General features: G+C 33.2%; 2 protein-coding genes and 1 pseudogene across 5 annotated transcripts in view; 2 read left to right on the plus strand and 1 right to left on the minus strand.

Moving 5' to 3' along the window:
• The window catches only part of LOC9306917 (putative methylesterase 14, chloroplastic), a 54,403-nt gene that overhangs the window by 19,416 nt on the left and 17,395 nt on the right, over positions 1-17,592 (plus strand). Inside the window, exons 4-8 of one of the 4 annotated variants that reach the window (XM_021018918.1) lie at positions 16,479-16,548; positions 16,642-16,690; positions 16,783-16,880; positions 16,972-17,110; positions 17,211-17,572. The exons of 1 other annotated variant lie outside the window; for it this stretch is intronic. In XM_021018918.1, coding sequence (XP_020874577.1) covers positions 16,479-16,548; positions 16,642-16,690; positions 16,783-16,880; positions 16,972-17,110; positions 17,211-17,384 — 530 coding nt within the window. In that variant the 3' untranslated portion in view covers positions 17,385-17,572. Of the gene's footprint in view, positions 1-16,478; positions 16,549-16,641; positions 16,691-16,782; positions 16,881-16,971; positions 17,111-17,210; positions 17,573-17,592 lie in introns of those variants that run through there. 2 more of the 4 variants (XM_021018917.1, XM_021018922.1) reach the window with 2 other exon arrangements.
• Positions 254-4,701, plus strand: LOC110226082 (annotated as a pseudogene).
• LOC9304855 (probable disease resistance protein RPP1) lies at positions 6,950-11,254 on the minus strand. Its single transcript, XM_021018916.1, is given in 6 exon segments — positions 6,950-7,228; positions 7,387-7,755; positions 7,757-8,617; positions 8,868-9,158; positions 9,261-10,398; positions 10,572-11,254. Coding segments are annotated over 5 exon segments (3,117 nt in total). The 5' UTR covers positions 11,189-11,254; the 3' UTR covers positions 6,950-7,228; positions 7,387-7,545.

Here is a 17,592-nt window from a genome sequence, read left to right on the forward strand (position 1 = left end):
TTCGTAATTCAAAATAAAAATCAAAATTTAAAATTATAAATTAAAATCAGATCCATATAAAATATATAATTGCATATTAAAAAAAACGCTATATTTAATGAAAATATGATAGCAATGAAAAAAACTGCTATGTTATGTCTTCGATCTACTATAACGGACGATGATAGAGCGTTTGTTAAAGCGCTATAGTATCGTTAGATAGCGTTTTTTGGACGCTGCGAAAGATCAATATTCATGTAGTGAGAGAAAGGCGATGGAGGCGATTTTAGGGTTTCTTTCCCAACAAAAGTTTATAGAGGTGATTGGCTTATGGAATCAGGAAAAGAGAAGTATTGTACCAAGGGAGGGGCAATTCTCATAAAAATATCGAATTATTTTATGTACACAGACATATCAGAAACATACATAGTTATATGATGGCAAACATTAAACGTACGTACACCGACAAAAAATATGGTACACATGGTCCAGACATAAACGTACACTGTCTACACGGTGACAAAAAACAAGGACATAAAACTAAATAGGATTTTTGCAAGTCTTCTTGTTATGACCTGCTTGTCTACATCTTGTACACTGATTCAGAAAGAGTATTTCTCTTCTTTTTTTCCAGTAGTGACAACAACAATAAGTTAACAAACAACGCATCTTATACTCTAAACATAGATATAGGCAAATATGTGCACATGTTAGAATGTTAAAACTTACCCAGTTTTCACCCCTGGATGGTATCACCATCCTTTTGGTGGTTGGTCTCCCTGGTGGTCGTCTACTGTATGGAGGAATCAGTATCATATCCGATATATCTTGTGGGATGACATCATCCTTCCGATCCGCGATAGGTAGAATCGGTTCTTGGAAAGAATCCATTTAATGTAACATTGAATTGTTATATTAAAAAACTAATATGTTGATATCCATTTTGTTATATTTTTTATGATGTAGTTGATGTATGTATGAATGAATGAAGCTATTTTGAAGATTAACGTACGCAATTTTCAAACAGATGATAGTTTGTGAGGGTAAACGTACACGGTCATAAGACAAGATGAACATAGTAATAAGGAGATAAACGTAAAGTATTTTTCAAAATTGGTGACGTATCCAAAATTAAAAACGTACATCATCATACAATCGAAAACGTACATCATTCTACAAACGAAAACGTACACGACTAGAAGATGACACATAAACATACACTATATTAATCTGAGAGTGTTATGAAATCTTATATGTATATTGGATTTTTGTAAGTTTTCTTGTGATGTTCTTCGCTTTTACATCTTATACAACTATACGACAAATATATTTTTCAAAATAAAATTGCATCTACTACCCCGTGTTCACATTAAATTCATAATATGGTGTACATATATTATGTACACGTACACTAGTCCAGTAAGACATGAAAATGCTCCTTAATTACCCTCTAATCCCTACCTCAAAACCTTTGACTTCAAGAAAATGAAACAAAAGAAAGGAAAATATTTATTTGGTTTTCTAATTTAATAAAAATTGAACAAGAAAATGAACAAAACGATTTTTATTTGGTTTTTTTTTTGTTTATGAATTTGAAAATAGAATTGAAATTTGTAGAAAGGAAAGAGTAAACCTGGATAGATAGGAGCGTTTTAAGCTCTGATACCAGATGATACACGATCGGAGTCACTCCTTTCCTATATCAAGAGGTAGTTCAAGAATTCAACGCGTAACGTCTTGCGGAAGTGTTGTAACGGTGGTGACGGAGTCGAATAGTAACCAGAACTAATCAATTAACCAAAAAAATGACTCAAACAAATGCTCAAAGACTCTAACTTTGAAAGCAAACAAACTGAACTTTTATTACTTGAAAATTGCGTGCATGAAAAGAACAAGGAAGAAGAGCTTATATAGGCTCGAGACAAAGAGACCTCCAATGGTCAAGAAATGAAAACAAGGAAACAAATATGCGAAATAAATGATATCTTGGAGAGGATGTGATCTTCTAGCCGTTGGGAATAAGTAGTGGTGATGCGTTGGTGCCGGTTATGTAAAGAAGTGGGAGACGTCTTGGAGAAGGAGAAATAACCTCGTGGCTTGAGTCTTCTGGTTGAAAAGGAGGCTTAGATGTCTTGAGTGTAAGAATGGTTCATCAGCGAGTCCATCAGCGATTCCTTCATTGAGTCCTTCAGGGAGTCCTTCAGCAATTAGCTCAGCTAGTCCATCAACATGTTTTATGTCCACATCATACGACCTCTCCAAACAGTTACATCCTAAAAATGTCTAAATCACATAAGTCTTATACTATGTACGTACACAAAAATATTTATTGGAGCGTACATGGTACAACATTAATTTAATTTTTTGACATCAAAATTAAGTTATTATGTCAGTTATTTGTATGACTGTATTTTTTTCATATGTTGTTCATACATGATTTGAATGTTTTGTTTTTATAGTCAAAAAATATTTGAAACGTAAATATACAAATTATTTAGATATTTACGTACATATATACACACACATTACTACCGTGTACGTACACATTACTACTGTGTACGTATATATTATTACCGTTACGCACATATGTGTATATGATATTGCTAATCGTGAATAGTCTTCGATGATAATAAATAAAATATTATTTAAAATAGAAATAAAAATATGAAAATGGGTCTGATAGAAAAAAAAGAATTTTAACTAAAAATATAAAAACAATAAATATTTATAAAATGGAAAAGCGAATCATCTACTGACAAGTGTTTAAGATTTTCAAACCACACACGGCTCTGTGTCACGTTAAAACATACTATTCCTAAATGTTTTTCTTTAGTTGTGAGGTTTGTTTCTACTTCTTCTCGTATTTGACATATGATTATGTAAATTGCGTAACAGAGCTGGAGTTTTGTGAGTCTCATTAGAGTCAATTTGTGTGTTGATTATAGTTGATTTCAATTATTTATTGAAAACAAATTATTAATATTTTTTTAATTGAGTTCGTAGAAAACTTGTATGAAATTGGTAAGATATTTTTGGTAGAAATATGTCCTTATTTGAGTTTTTTCTATTTACGTGTATGTAGTTTACGGTATACACAGTATTGATTATAAAATGGATATGTACTTCAGTTATATCATGTACTATTGTGGAGACGGTGTACGTAATATTTATAGAGTTTGTATTTTAGTTTTTCGACTTCAAAATACGCTAATATAAACTAGATTTACAAAATCAATAAATAAATTAAATGTAAAAAACAAAAGATTATAAGAAAATTGTGAACAGTACATCGCATAACTGAACCGCATAACTGAACCGTGTACAGTGTACGTAACTAAACCGTACAGTTAACAGGACATCGCATAACTGAACCGCATAACTGAACCGGAACAGTGTACGTAACTGAACCGCATAACTGAACCGTAGAATGAACAGTACATCGGTACGCTGGCAGGGGTAAAATGGTCAGATTTTGGCTAAATTGTCAAAACTTGAAAGCCAATTCTCACTTTGCCAAAACATAAAATGAAAACTTGGTCTTATGCCCTACCATGCAATTTACCCAAAAAAATATTGAATGTTGAGATCAATAAACTTGAAGAGATACATAGCATTTTCTTACCCGATCTCCTTCCCACAGCTTCCGAACTTTGCTGTCTCGCATTTGTAGTTCGACAAGGTTCATCGTACAAAAATTGAAAGGCAGACATGTCATCGGATAATAGTTCCATTCTAGTAATCTAAGTTTTCGAGATAGATAATTCAGACTTTGCGATAAACACGATTTCTCACTTTGGTCACCATATGGACCATTGAATCTTAAGAATTTAAGGTTGGTCATTCCTTCAAATGCTCTCTCACTTATAATCATTTCACTCGACACCTTGGATGGGTACAAATTTATGCCTATAACACTACTACCAACCTGAAAAAGACCGGAAAAAGATAGAGACCGAGGGATGGTTAGCTATTAAATGTATTTAATTTGTACGAAGAAAGAAAGCAGAAGAACATGAACAGAACTAACCGCATTATCTGAGAGTACTTCACAAATATCTCTAGCATCAACCAAAAATTGACGGTTCCAAGGCTCAAGAATGGATTGATGCCCAGGCGGATGATGAACTATTTCTGAGGATGTGCGGTGTGTGATTTGCATGGAACCGCCTCACAATGCTGTCCTTTTGAGATGTTCTTCCTCCCTTAATGGATGTCATCCTTACATGTGCGACACAAGTGCTCGTCACTCCATCTGTTTCAAGCAGTTCCTCATAAAGTAACAAGACCTTAAACTGCCCTCTATGCAGAGGAGAAGTCTTTGAGACAACAAAAGTGACAAGTACTACAAGTAGATTCATGAATGCTAAACCGAGGTCTTGTCCTATCGATGATTGCAATTTCTCCGGGACTTATTCCCAACTTGATAAGCACTTGAAATATGAGCATCGCGGTCTCATCCCACCAAAGGTCGATCCACAAAGGCAATGGAGGTGGGAACAAATGGAGAGACATGTCGAATATGTTGACCTCATGAGTGCAACTGAGATTCCGCAAAACCCTGAGGTTGTACATCATCAACTTCCTTACACTCATCATCTTCCAGTGTTTCAGTTGAACATTATTAATGGAACCGTGCGAAATATCATTCGTCCGGTTCATGTAAGGAACTGATTTGGTGCCACCAACTACACTATAAGTCACATCCCTAGACTGCATTTTTGACCGATGAGTGCAGCTGGATTCCTTGAAGGAATCTAACAAGCTTACATTGCTTACCAAAAACCAAATATATATTATGATTTTGTTCGAAGCTTAACGTCTCAGTATATATATTTTTAGTTAATTTGGATCTAGAATATTAAAGGGAAATTTGGATATAAAGGATAAATAATTTAATTATTATCCATCTATGCATTCTATATTCATAATTGATCATATATGCTTTAATATTGGTCATATATGCTTTAATATAATTAAAATCCCATTTTATCCCTAGTTTTTTTAAATCGTGCTAAACTATAAAAAATTTCCAAAATTAATTAGATTTCTTTCTAAAAACTATTTGGAGAAAATATAGGGCAAAAAAATATTTATTTACTTACCAAATTTTTTTGCCTAGATAATTCCAAATCTTCTTCTTGTTTGATTTTTTTTTTACGTTAACTTCTTCTTCAATTCTTTGACGGCAACTTCTTCTTTGATTTTCTCTTTTGGTAGTTTTTTGAATTTTTTCAATTCTTGGGAGCTTGTATATCCAGATAAGAAGAACGAAACGAGAAGAAGAAGAAATAAGAAACAAAAGAAGAGACGTCAAAGTGGAAAATAGACTAGGGTAATCTATTCACTTATGTATAAAGCATTCTAAACTAATTAGAATGCATGTTCTAAAATTTGTAGACGTAATCTTAACCTTAATATTCAATTTTATCAGATGTAATATTAACAACATTCAATTTCTTTATTTAAAGATTTATTTTCCTTTTTTAAAAAGAAATTCTAAATTATATAGAATTTGTTTTCTATTTTTTGTAGAATATATAGGAAAATATAAGAATATGTTTTCTAACAATTTTAGAAAATGGGTAAATGTTAGAAAAGATATTCTAATTTTTTTAGAAGAAAGAGCAAAGTATAGAACATGTATTCTAAATTTCGTAGAAATTAGCTATCTAAATACCGTACGTAGAACAGAAATGCTTTCTAAATTCCGTAGAACATGTAGAGTGCATAAAATACATTATCTAAATTTTATAGAACATGTGCAATGTGTAGAATACACATTCTAAATTCAGAATGTGTATTCTAAACTTCGTAGATCATATTTTATTTATCCAAAACGGCAACAAAATGACATATTTTCGACATTATAAGTATCCTCATGACTTCTTTTTCATTTGCCTACAAATTGTTCTAAATTTTAATTGAAAAACTAGTTAAACCAACTACAAAGGGTAAATTAGGAATATGTGATATTTAGTCATAGAATGCATAAATGGACAATAGTTTAATTATTTATTCTTTATATCCAATTTTCCCTTTAAAATTCAATATTTAGGTTACTATATAGCGAATTTCTAAGCTCATATCTTACCTTCCAAAGTTTTGTTTAATAATATCTTAATGCAAAATATATATAAGTATACCATCTATTCACTAAAATACACTAATATTTTGGATACAAGAAAGACATGAATTACTTTTCTAATTTACCAATCAAAATACTAATATTGAAATTAAGAATTTATTTTTAAAATAAAAATAAATTCTTAAAAAATCCTATAAAAAAAAAACTGAAAACTCTCTTAAATTAAATATTAAAATTCAGATTCATACGAAATTTTTTATTTACTTTTAATTATTTTTTTATAAAATTAAATAATTTGGAGTAAGATATATGAATAACATATTATCTTTTGGAGAATTTATTAAGAAATTTTAGAGAATTTTCAAAATAATTTTCAAGAATATTAACAGTGTTAAGGAGCTTCTAATTCTACAAATGTATGAGAATTCTACAAAATAATTTTCTTTGGTTTTGGAGCTTCTAATTCTACAAATGTTCTTGTTTTAGGTGCCAAAGATGACTTCATAGTGGTAAGAACTAAGAACGCACCCTCCTTTGTCTTTCTAACCAAACCAGAAAGTTTTTCAATATTGGTACTGTATTAGACCGAAACTGGTTATGGTTTTGCAGGATGATGGGGGGCTGAAGGAAACCGGGCGGTTTTTATGAGGTTGAACCGGTTTGTATTGAAGGTGTTGCTCATGACATGATGCTAGATTGTTCATGGGAGAAAGGTTCTGAGGTTCTTTTAAGTTGGCTTTGTGGTTTGTCTAAACCGGGAAATTTATCTGCTTAACGGACTATTTTTGTAGATAGCTGCTTCTCTTTTTATTTTTATTTCAGGTAAAAGAAAGAAACGAGAAATGTTGATTTAGTTTGTAGATAGTAAAGATGATCAGTGTGGGATTGGGAAAAAAATCAAAATTGCAAGTTTGTATGACATTAAGAGAATCTCATTATCTCAGAGAAAATGAATAAAAATGCCAGAAAATGCCTATCACACCAAGACTCACATTGTCTCATGATTTTTGCCATATCCATTGAGTAGCGTCCGTTGCGGTATTGATTTTCAAGCCATATTTTCAGCTTCGATTTGGATTTCTCCATTCCCGGAGGCGGTCCGGCGGACTCCTGGTGAGAGCTCATGGTTCGTCGAAGATTTCTTCAAGGTCGACAAAATTATCTCTACAAAAATCAAAGAGAGGCCCAAATTCAAAAACTGAGAAACTGAGAAAGATGAGATTGTTTTACCTAAAATCCTATCGGAGATGTCAAACGGTTGTTGAAATGGAAGAAATTGGCGGCAACGAAGATGAGATAAAAAGTTGTCAATATATTTTTACCTCGTCATCAGCTTCTTCGTCATGGAGGATTTTTTTGTTTTGCTTGCTGGAGATCAGTTAATCAGTGTTTTGTTCTTCTCTGAAGTCTCAGGACATGGTGGCTTTGTGTTGTGGGTCCCAACCAAGTCTTGAGTTGCTTTTTCCATCACATTAATGAACTTAGAGTTGGAGTACTCCACATTCTTTTATCACCGCTTTGTTACCCTCGATGTCGAACGAAAATATAAGCTCGTTGGACGTTACATCAGCTTCAAACTCAAAGATGAGCAAATGCTTTCTTAAAATGGGAGGCACGGGAAAGCAATATTCAGGTCTCCATGAAACATTACCGCCAATTTTATCTATCTCCCTGATATAAAACTGTGTTCCTATCAGCGGCCTCCTCCTCCCTGTCAACTTTTTTATCCAGCAAGACGCAAGCCCTAAATCTCAAGGTTGTAGGAAGAGCCCTTTGATTCAAATTTACCATTATGGAACTTCCAACATTAGCTCGGTAAGTGAAGTTTGCGGGCACTTCTCTACCGGGTAAGAACGCAAAGGTACTATTAGTCTGGATGAATTCTCTCGCTTCATTATTCAGCTTGAAGCAATTAACAAACCTGAGACTTATTACTGGATGATTGTGAAAGGAGAAATCAAGTCTCTCCAGTGACTGGCAATTTATGGCTGTTACTTTTAATATGGAATCTGAAAGTTGTGGGAGTGTTACCAGCCTCTTGCATCCCTCTAGTACAAGTGTCTGAAGACGAGAGATTTTCTTAATCCACAGAGGAATTTCTTGTATTTCTGTATCGTTAAAGTAAAGCTTTGTGATGATATCGAGAGCATGTGGGAATTCCTTGAGATTGTCATTGTATGACATTTCCAATTTACGAAGAAGAGACCATGACTTGATCGTCGAAGGCACCTTTTTTACTGCAGTTTTCATGAGCTTGAGAACCGTAATGTTTGTAGAGATCTCCGGAAATCTTTTGATCAGTAAGCAATCAGTGAGATCAAGGTAATAGAGAGATTCCAAGTTGATATTAGTAGGAAGAGCCTCTAGCTTTGAGCATCCTCGTAAATTCAATATTCGCAATTTCTGAAGGTTTCCAAGAGAGGAGGGGAGCTCCGCCAAACTTGAGCATCCAAACAGAGTCAATTTCTCAAGGTTAGTGGCAGTTGAGAGATTAGGTAACTCTTTTAGGTGTTTAGACTCACCCAAAACCATCCTCTTGAGATTTCCAAGGGGCTGCAGAAACAAATAAAGACAACATAAGAAGACGCATTAAAAATAAATTCAAATAATAACTGAAAAATTAAATTCTTTGTTCATACAACTTATACATATAGTTCCTCCCTTTCCACCAATGATACTAACCATGGAGGGATACTACAATTTAAGCAAGCATAATAAAGACTACAAGAGATAGCCTTCTAAGAAGATCACTCCTTTTTGACCCAATATTTTAAAATTGGAGAGAAACACAACAATTTTGTACCTGATTTCCTTGCCACATGTTCTGAAGTTTGCTGTTCCTCATATGTAGCTGGACTAGGTACTTCGTACAAAAATTGGAAGGCAAACATTTCATTGGAAAACGAAACCATTCTAGTATTCTAAGTTTCCGAGGTAGATTATTCAAACCTTGCGGTAAGTACAATTTATCGCTTTCGCCATGGAATCTTAAGAACTTGAGGTTAGACATTCCTTCAAAAGCTCTCTCACTGATATTTAATTCGCCTGATAGGGTATATACCTCGAAAAGTATACCTATAACATTTCTACTACCCTGTAAAAAGACCAAAGAAGATAGAAAACGAGAGATAATTAGCTATTGAATGAATTTAATTTGTAGAGAACAAGGAAACAAGAGAATAATAATAGAACTAACCGTGTTATCAGTGAGTACTTCACAAATATCTCTAGCATCAACCAAAAATTGACGCTTCCCAGGCTCACGAATGGATTGGTGCCCAGGCTTATGACGGACAATGTCTCTACCTAATTGCACTAATAGATTGTGCATCTTTATACGTGTATGGTTAGTAGAAAAAATCTCAATAGCTATGAGAGATTTCTCAGCTAAGAGGTGAAGCCCTTGCCTCACATCTAAGAAACTTGAAGCAAGATAATCTTCCACTCTCACCATTTCTTCATCGTTGAAAAGGCAGGCTATATGAAGGAATAAATCTTTATCTTCTTCACATAAGGCATCGTAACTGAACTTTAAAATGCTTTGAATACTAGCATCAAGGCGAATCTTTAACCTTGGTAATGCATTTACCCACTCATGCCTAGACATTCCCCGGAAGTGGGATCCCATAACTCTTAGTCCCAAAGGTAGATTACCTAAAAGTTTTGTAACTTGCCACGCAAGCTCCTCAAAACCATCTTTAGGGAAGTTTTGGCCAAAAGCATACATACAAAAGATCTGATAAGCTTCATATGCTGATGGAAACTCCACCTTGTAAATATGGTTGATGCCATGTGCCTTCAAAAGCCGTTGGTCTTGTGTTGTGATGATAATCCGACTTCCATGACCGAACCACCGAGTTTCTTTTGCGATAGCATCTAGTTGTATTGATTGATCAATGCTATCAAGAACAATAAGCACTCTCTTGTCGTTCAACCTATCTTGTGCAACTCCTAAATGAGGAAGCTCCATATCCTTGTGGTTGATTATTTGGGACAAAAATTGTTTCTGTAACTGAATCTTTGCGCTATACTCATCAGAACACACAGGTCTTGTATACATCAACTCTTTGATATTCTCCATGAAGATACTCAATTCAAAATTTTCAGAAAATTGGCTATACAAGACTCTGGCAATTGTAGTCTTCCCTATCCCAGACGGACCCCAAATCCCAATCATCCTTACTTCATCAGAGTCTAGGCATAACAACGATTCCATTTCTTTCATATGAGCTCCCATTCCAATTAAACCGTCAAAATCTCTTGACGGTGAGTATCTATTCAGCATGTCTGAAACATCAGTGGCGATTTTTTCAGTCATGGCTGCTTCATTATCCCTAACAAATGAAGTGACCAATTTATACATCGATTAATATTTACAAAAAATTTCACATACACATCCAAAAATTATGTATTGATTGTCTTGATATTCTTTAAAAACTACCAATAAATATAGTTTGATGTGTTAATAAAATATTAGCCAGGGCAAGTATAAATCAAGAAAGCTAACCAGTTACGGGAATGCTCCCCAGCGATTGTTGCCACAGACTCCAAAACGTTTTGCCATCTCTTAATGTCCTCTTTGGTTTTACCTTTACACGTTTTCTTGAAGACCTTCCCAAAATCTCCTGTCTGCTTCTTTACGTCTGTTGGATCAACATCATAGAAAATGGTCATCACTGTTTGACCCAGTTCTTCTCTACACTTCATGATCTCCACCAACTCGTTTAGGCACCAAGACGAAGAAGCGTAGTTCCTCGAGAGCAAGACGATCGCGATCTTTGATCCTCTGATAGCTTCTATGAGCTCAGGACCGATAGACTTGCTCCTCTCGATATCATTATCAATGAATGGACTGATTCCCTTTCCTTTGAACTCTTTTAGGATGTGAGCAAGAAATGTTTTTCGAACATCTGCCCCGTGGAAGCTTGGGAAGACATCGTGTTTCCGTTTTCGAGACAAAGAAGATGAAGTAGATGAAATAGATAAAGAAGAAGAAGAAGAAGCTATTGTTTTGTTTTCTTGATGGGATTTGACTTTTTTATAAAACATGAAAAATATTGTACCCAAAATCGTGAAGAAAGTTATGGCAGCAACACAAAAACTAGAGAGAAAAGCAGAATCCATCTGAGTATGATGAAGAGAAGATCAATATCTCAAAGCTTGTCAGAAAACAATTTTTTCTTAGCCTAATCTTTTTTTTTTTTGGATAAGGTTCATTTTACACCATACATCACATATTTATACTCTTAGACTAGATATTAACCCGCGGTACACCGCGGGTCTATATTTTCCTTAAATAAAAAAATGAGTTTTTTAGGATGACCTATAGATATATGGTAAACCGCATGTCAATATTTTATAATTAAAAAATCAAAATTTAAGTTGTATTTGTTTTGTTTAGTGTTTAAGATTGTATAATTGTATTTTGATCGCTAATTCTAGGATTTCAACCGTAATATACCATCCCATATTAATATCGACCTAAATCCGTCCCACTATATAACTTCGTCCCTTGAAATTAAACATCATTTTTGTAATTTTTTTTATAAATTTCAAATATTTCAAATATTTGAAACTTCATAAAAGTTTTAATACGACCCAAACTTCATAATTGTATTTTGATTGTTATATCAAGGTTTCACCTGTAGTATACCGTCTCGTATTAATATCTTTTATAAATATTTATAATGTTTAAACTTCTTATAAATTCTTATAAAATTCAAATATTTATAATATTTGAAAAATCATAAAAGTTATAATATTATAAATAATTAAAACGTTTAATAAAGTTAGACTTTTTTAAAAGTTTAAATAATTATAATATTTAATTTTTTAATAAATTTTAAATATTTGGATCGACATTTATACTATATACTATATAAATTAGAGTTTATGAGTTTAATAAGTATACTTTAATAAGAATTATTACAGTAATAAAATTTACAATCAATTATATATGTCTTACAATTTGGATGTATGAAATTGTTGATCTCATTTGTAAGCATGAGTGGAATTAAAAACATTTGGGTTATAGTTTGTATTTTCGTTTTTTATTTTTTCTTTTAAGTTTTTTAAAAATCAATGCTATCAAACTGTAGTTATCTTATATATATATATATATATATATATATATATATATATATATATATATATTAAGATTATCATTAAACATGAAGATTTACCTATAAAAAATAGGGTGAATAAAAAAAAAAAAACATATGAAAGAATCTGACGTAAATTTAAAGCATATGCTCTTGATAATGGCAATCATCAATGGGTTGCTCATCTTGTATAGGATTATCTGCGCAAGACATCAAATGTTTATTAAATTCATGAATCAGAAAAATGAAAGTTCATATAACAAATAAAGATTGGAATGGGTAAGAAGAGGTATTTGTTTGATGAGTCTTCTAGTCGAGTAAAAGTGTGGTATTTATAGGGTAGGTAGGCGTCTAGATTTATTGTTAAGGTAGTTTGATAATATCTTGGAGAGAAAGTAGAAAATCAAAGATATTATATACAACGAAAGTTTAGGATATGTTTAAGGAAAGATTAGGAAATCGTTATATACAAAATTTATTTGAAAAAGATTGTAAATGATTTGGTTTTGTAGAGAATCTTACAAAAAAGCTAAGCAACCATTTAAAAGGAATATAGCCGATTAATGTGGTAATTAGTTTAGGAAATCACATTAAACCGAATTAAAAAAATAATTATAGTCATAACTTTGTTTCTTAAAATCAAATGTTAAGAAAAATATCGAAGAGTATATAATTATGGTATCATCGTTGAGATTTTCTTGGGCGGGAATTATGGATTCAATTAGAGAAGGGAACCATATAATGGAAAGAATTTAATTAGCCATAATTATATTTTAAAAATATTTTATTGCATAATATAAAGAGAATATAGATGATATATGGTATGTGGATGTAATTAGTTAAGATGACATAAATATTCGAAAATCATCTCGAGATAAAGAGGAATATAGCCTATTAATATGGGAAGAAGTTAAGGAATAAGGAAACATAAATATATGTGTAATTATCTATATTAATGACGTTTTTTGGTTAGAGATATGTAGAATAGGAAAATCGAAAATGATAATTTGGTATTAATTAAATGCTATCAAATATCTCGGAGATTTTATTTTAGAAACTAATCGTGGACTAAGCAGAGATTTTTGCAAGATTCGTAAACGGAAAATCTTTAATGCTACTATTGATAAAAAGGAATAGAACCAATTAATGTGGGAAGTAGTTAAGGAAATAAGATTAAAACGAATTGTATGTTTAATTTAGTCTTAAATGTCGTTTTTATTACAAATTTCCTTAAATCTATTATCTAGGATCCAAACAAATTAAAACCGGGTCAAAACCCGGATCCAAATGAATTAAAGCAAAAAAATACTGCTAAAAAATGTATATGTAGATATAACTTATGGTTTTTGTACCCTTAACAGACCCAATAACATTAATGGCCAAACATGAACTAATGGCCCAATACACATCTTCTTCTTCCTCCTTCCATTGTCGACACTTCTACTTCTCTTCTCAACATGAGACTTCTTCTCTTCTTTCTTAGTCTTCTTCTCTTCTCAATAGAGTGAATTCCAACAGTCAGAAAGCAATCTGTGAAGAAATTGAAAGGGCTTTTTCGTTGGTTGAATCTGGAAAATGCTTTTATTGAGATAGGCACAAAGGAACCTTCAAAGAACATTATATCCACTTGGAATTAAACCAAACTCAAATATTCAATAATATGTATATAATGGAGGTAAATTAATAATAACTTAAAGATGTTAAGAGATTTTGATAATTCCTAAAAATTTGAGGTTCTTTTATATAATATTCCCTCCGTTTTATATAATACTATTTAATCTCTTGGAAGAAAAATAATTTAATCCTGTTAATTTTCTTGGAAAAAGAATAATGAATGCCGAAGTTTGGAACGAAAGTGATGCAGGGTTTATAATTTGTAATCATGTATATTTTCTTAGAAAAGGATTTTAACGCTAAAATGGAGCGATGATCAATGTTAGACCAAAATTGCAGACGTTAGGGCTTGATTGGTTCTCCCGCTAGGACCCTCCTAGCGGTTGCTAGCCCCGTTCGAAAACGCGGCCTCCGCGGCCGCCTAAGCGGCGATTAAGCGTTCGGCGGACCGTGGCCGCCGGGATTTGTCTAAATCGGGTAGTTAATCGGAAAAATCATTTTTTTTGTAGTTTATGGTTAAAGATTTTATTATACATGTCAGATGTATCATATTTGTGCAAAAACAAGAACAAAAACAAGTTAAAAATGATGTTTACTGTATGAAAAACGAGCAGCCGCCATTATTAGGGTTAGAAAGTCGTCAACCTTATGTGAAAAGATGATTGTCTAATGTCTGTTTTACCCTTCATTTAAGGATAAGTCAAAAAAAAGAATTAAAATGAGATTTGAGGACTCGAACTCGGGAATATATGTGCAGAATATCTGCCGTAACCACTACACCAAAGAGACTTTCAATGGTTTTTAAACAAATAAATTATATATATACACACATTTAGATAAATGCCCTAAAACTAATCCCCGATTAATTTCCGTGTAATCCCCGATTAACCGATTAATCGCTAGGCCCGGCTCGAGCGCCCGACTAACGCCTAGCGATTTTTTGAACAAGGGTTGTTAGCGGTCAGTTGCGGTTGTTAGCGGTTGGTCCCAATCATAGAAATCGCTCCGTACCGCTTCAAACCGTTCGAAATCGCTGAATTTCAAAAGCTCCTTCCGCAAGCGTTTGCGGTTGCAGGCGGTAGCGGTTGGATTTAAAAAAAAAAAAAATCAAATGTTTACTTATAATTATTATAAAATATATGAATCCTATATATATCTTTCATCTTTGTATCATGTTCTCATCAGAAACCCTAATCAATATTCTAAAACCCTATTTTCTCAATGTCTTCCACCCAAACTAATGAAAATCAAGAACCAAACGTAAGTATCATATATCATTTTATTCATTCATCACCTCATGTGTAACTCTTTGAATATTTTTCATGGCATCATTTTTTTCTTTTCATTATGTATTGCTTTGCTTTTTGATTGAATATATGTTTCGATTTGTTTTCTCGAATAGAAAATCACTTGCTTTTTGATTGAATTCAACGCTATTTACAGTTTGTCTCATTAATTGATGCAATTTTTGGTGTTAACCCAGCATAAACTACTATCTTATTACAAACTTTCTTTAGTTTTGAATAATTATTTAGTACTTTATTATGGTTTTAATTATTAAGCATGCTCATTTTTTCTAATATTATCATAATAATATATTGGTGTTTTAATTTCTTTTTTTGTAATATTTTTTTATTTTTTTGGTCATTTTTTTATTTAACTGCTACCGCACCCGCTGGTTTACCAGTCATAAAACTCCCGCAAACCCATCCATTTTCAAACGCTAAACCAGTCGTTCAAAACGCTTGATAACGCTTGAAACCGCAACCGCCCGCTTCCGCAAACTCCCGCAACCGCAACCGCAACCGCTGCGTTTAAACCAATGAAATACGAAGGTAAGACGCATATTACTTAGCCACAAGTCAAACAAATATATATAAAAATGACATTTAAAAAAATTATTACAACTTCTCGAAGTAAAGACAAATGCTAAATAGCGGTCAGTCTCCTTAAGACCAAACGCAGTGGAGCAATCAAGCCTCGGGTGTTAGTAATAAACAAATGAGAAATAATGCAAATTTCGGCTAAGACACAAAACACGGGTGTAAGTTTACATCCGGGTGTAGAAGCGACGTGGCAGAGTTTGGTTGGTGGATACATGTGAGAATACTGAAGTCGTTGTTTCCTCCACTCATTTTAGAGCTGGACAAGCTTCTCATTGATGGTTGGTGACATTATTTTATTAATATATCACCACTCACACCTACACTCTCACATGCACCATTGTGGATGCTCTAAGGGGTATCGATTACGTGTAAAACCTAATTTTATTTTTTTATAAAGTAGGTGTAGAATATAGAGATTATTTTTATAAGTTTTTGGATCCTCTGATTTGTATTATTTTATAAGTCAAGGTGAATTTGAAGACCGAAGACATTGAAAACTAGATATAGGGATTACGATGAAAACGTAATGGAGAGAACGCAATGGAAAGAGAAATGGTGAGAGATCAATTCCAGCCACGCAACTCATCATTTGGATAGACAAACAAATTTGAAACCAACTTTCAGAGAGATTCGAACGGCCAGAGATACGAACCATGTCTCCATGCCGACAAGAGATATGAACCATGCTTCTAGAAGTTTTTTTGCCGACAAGAGATATGAACCATGTATATTCATAGAAATGAGTTGCGTTTTTCATGATCAGGTGTAAGAATGCCTATACGATGACCGATGAGTTTGTTGTTTCGATTCCAGGAATGGAAAATGCGTTTCCAGAACTTTCAGGGGCTGTACTTGTTTGCTCGGTTCCACCTTCGGGTAATAGGTAAACTTCTCACAACCTATTGGCTATTTCCTATATCAGTGAACTTCTTCGTTTAGCTTATATATAACTTCCGGGACTCTCTTTGTTGTTCAGTGGCTTAGTGTTACGTTATCTCTTCTCTAAACCTGTGGCTGCTTTTAAGGTAAAACTCTTTAGCTGTATCTTGCAAGGATGATCTCAGTGTCATGTTCTATTTGTTTAGCAATGTTTGTTCTTGGTTATGTTCTTGAGTAGGTTACTCTCAGTTTAGCTGCTAAAGGTTTTCAGAAATCTATTCCTCTTTGTCGAGAAACATTCTTCTCTCAAGCTATGGATGATCAACTTGTGAAGCGGTATACCTTTAATCTAGCTCAATAGTCACCTTGAATCTAAAATAAAGTTTCAGTAATCTAAACAAATTGTCTCTCTCTTTTCTTGATTCAGTTACCAGGATCTTATGATAGAGAGTTCACGGATGCCGCTGTTTGATCTGAGGAAGCTAAACGCATCACTTCCAGTACCAAAACCAATGGAAAATTCTACAAATGTTCTTGTTTTAGGTGCCAAAGATGACTTCATAGTGGTAAGAACTAAGAACGCACCCTCCTTTGTCTTTCTAACCAAACCAGAAAGTTTTTCAATATTGGTACTGTATTAGACCGAAACTGGTTATGGTTTTGCAGGATGATGAGGGGCTGAAGGAAACCGGGCGGTTTTATGAGGTTGAACCGGTTTGTATTGAAGGTGTTGCTCATGACATGATGCTAGATTGTTCATGGGAGAAAGGTTCTGAGGTTCTTTTAAGTTGGCTTTGTCTAAACCGGGAAATTTATCTGCTTAACGGACTATTTTTGTAGATAGCTGCTTCTCTTTTTATTTTTATTTCAGGTAAAAGAAAGAAACGAGAAATGTTGATTTAGTTTGTAGATAGTAAAGATGATCAGTGTGGGATTGGGAAAAAAATCAAAATTGCAAGTTTGTATGACATTAAGAGAATCTCATTATCTCAGAGAAAATGAATAAAAATGCCAGAAAATGCCTATCACACCAAGACTCACATTGTCT

The sequence above is a fragment of the Arabidopsis lyrata genome (genome assembly GCF_000004255.2).
Source record: "Arabidopsis lyrata subsp. lyrata unplaced genomic scaffold ARALYscaffold_7, whole genome shotgun sequence".
Taxonomy (NCBI): domain Eukaryota; kingdom Viridiplantae; phylum Streptophyta; class Magnoliopsida; order Brassicales; family Brassicaceae; genus Arabidopsis; species Arabidopsis lyrata.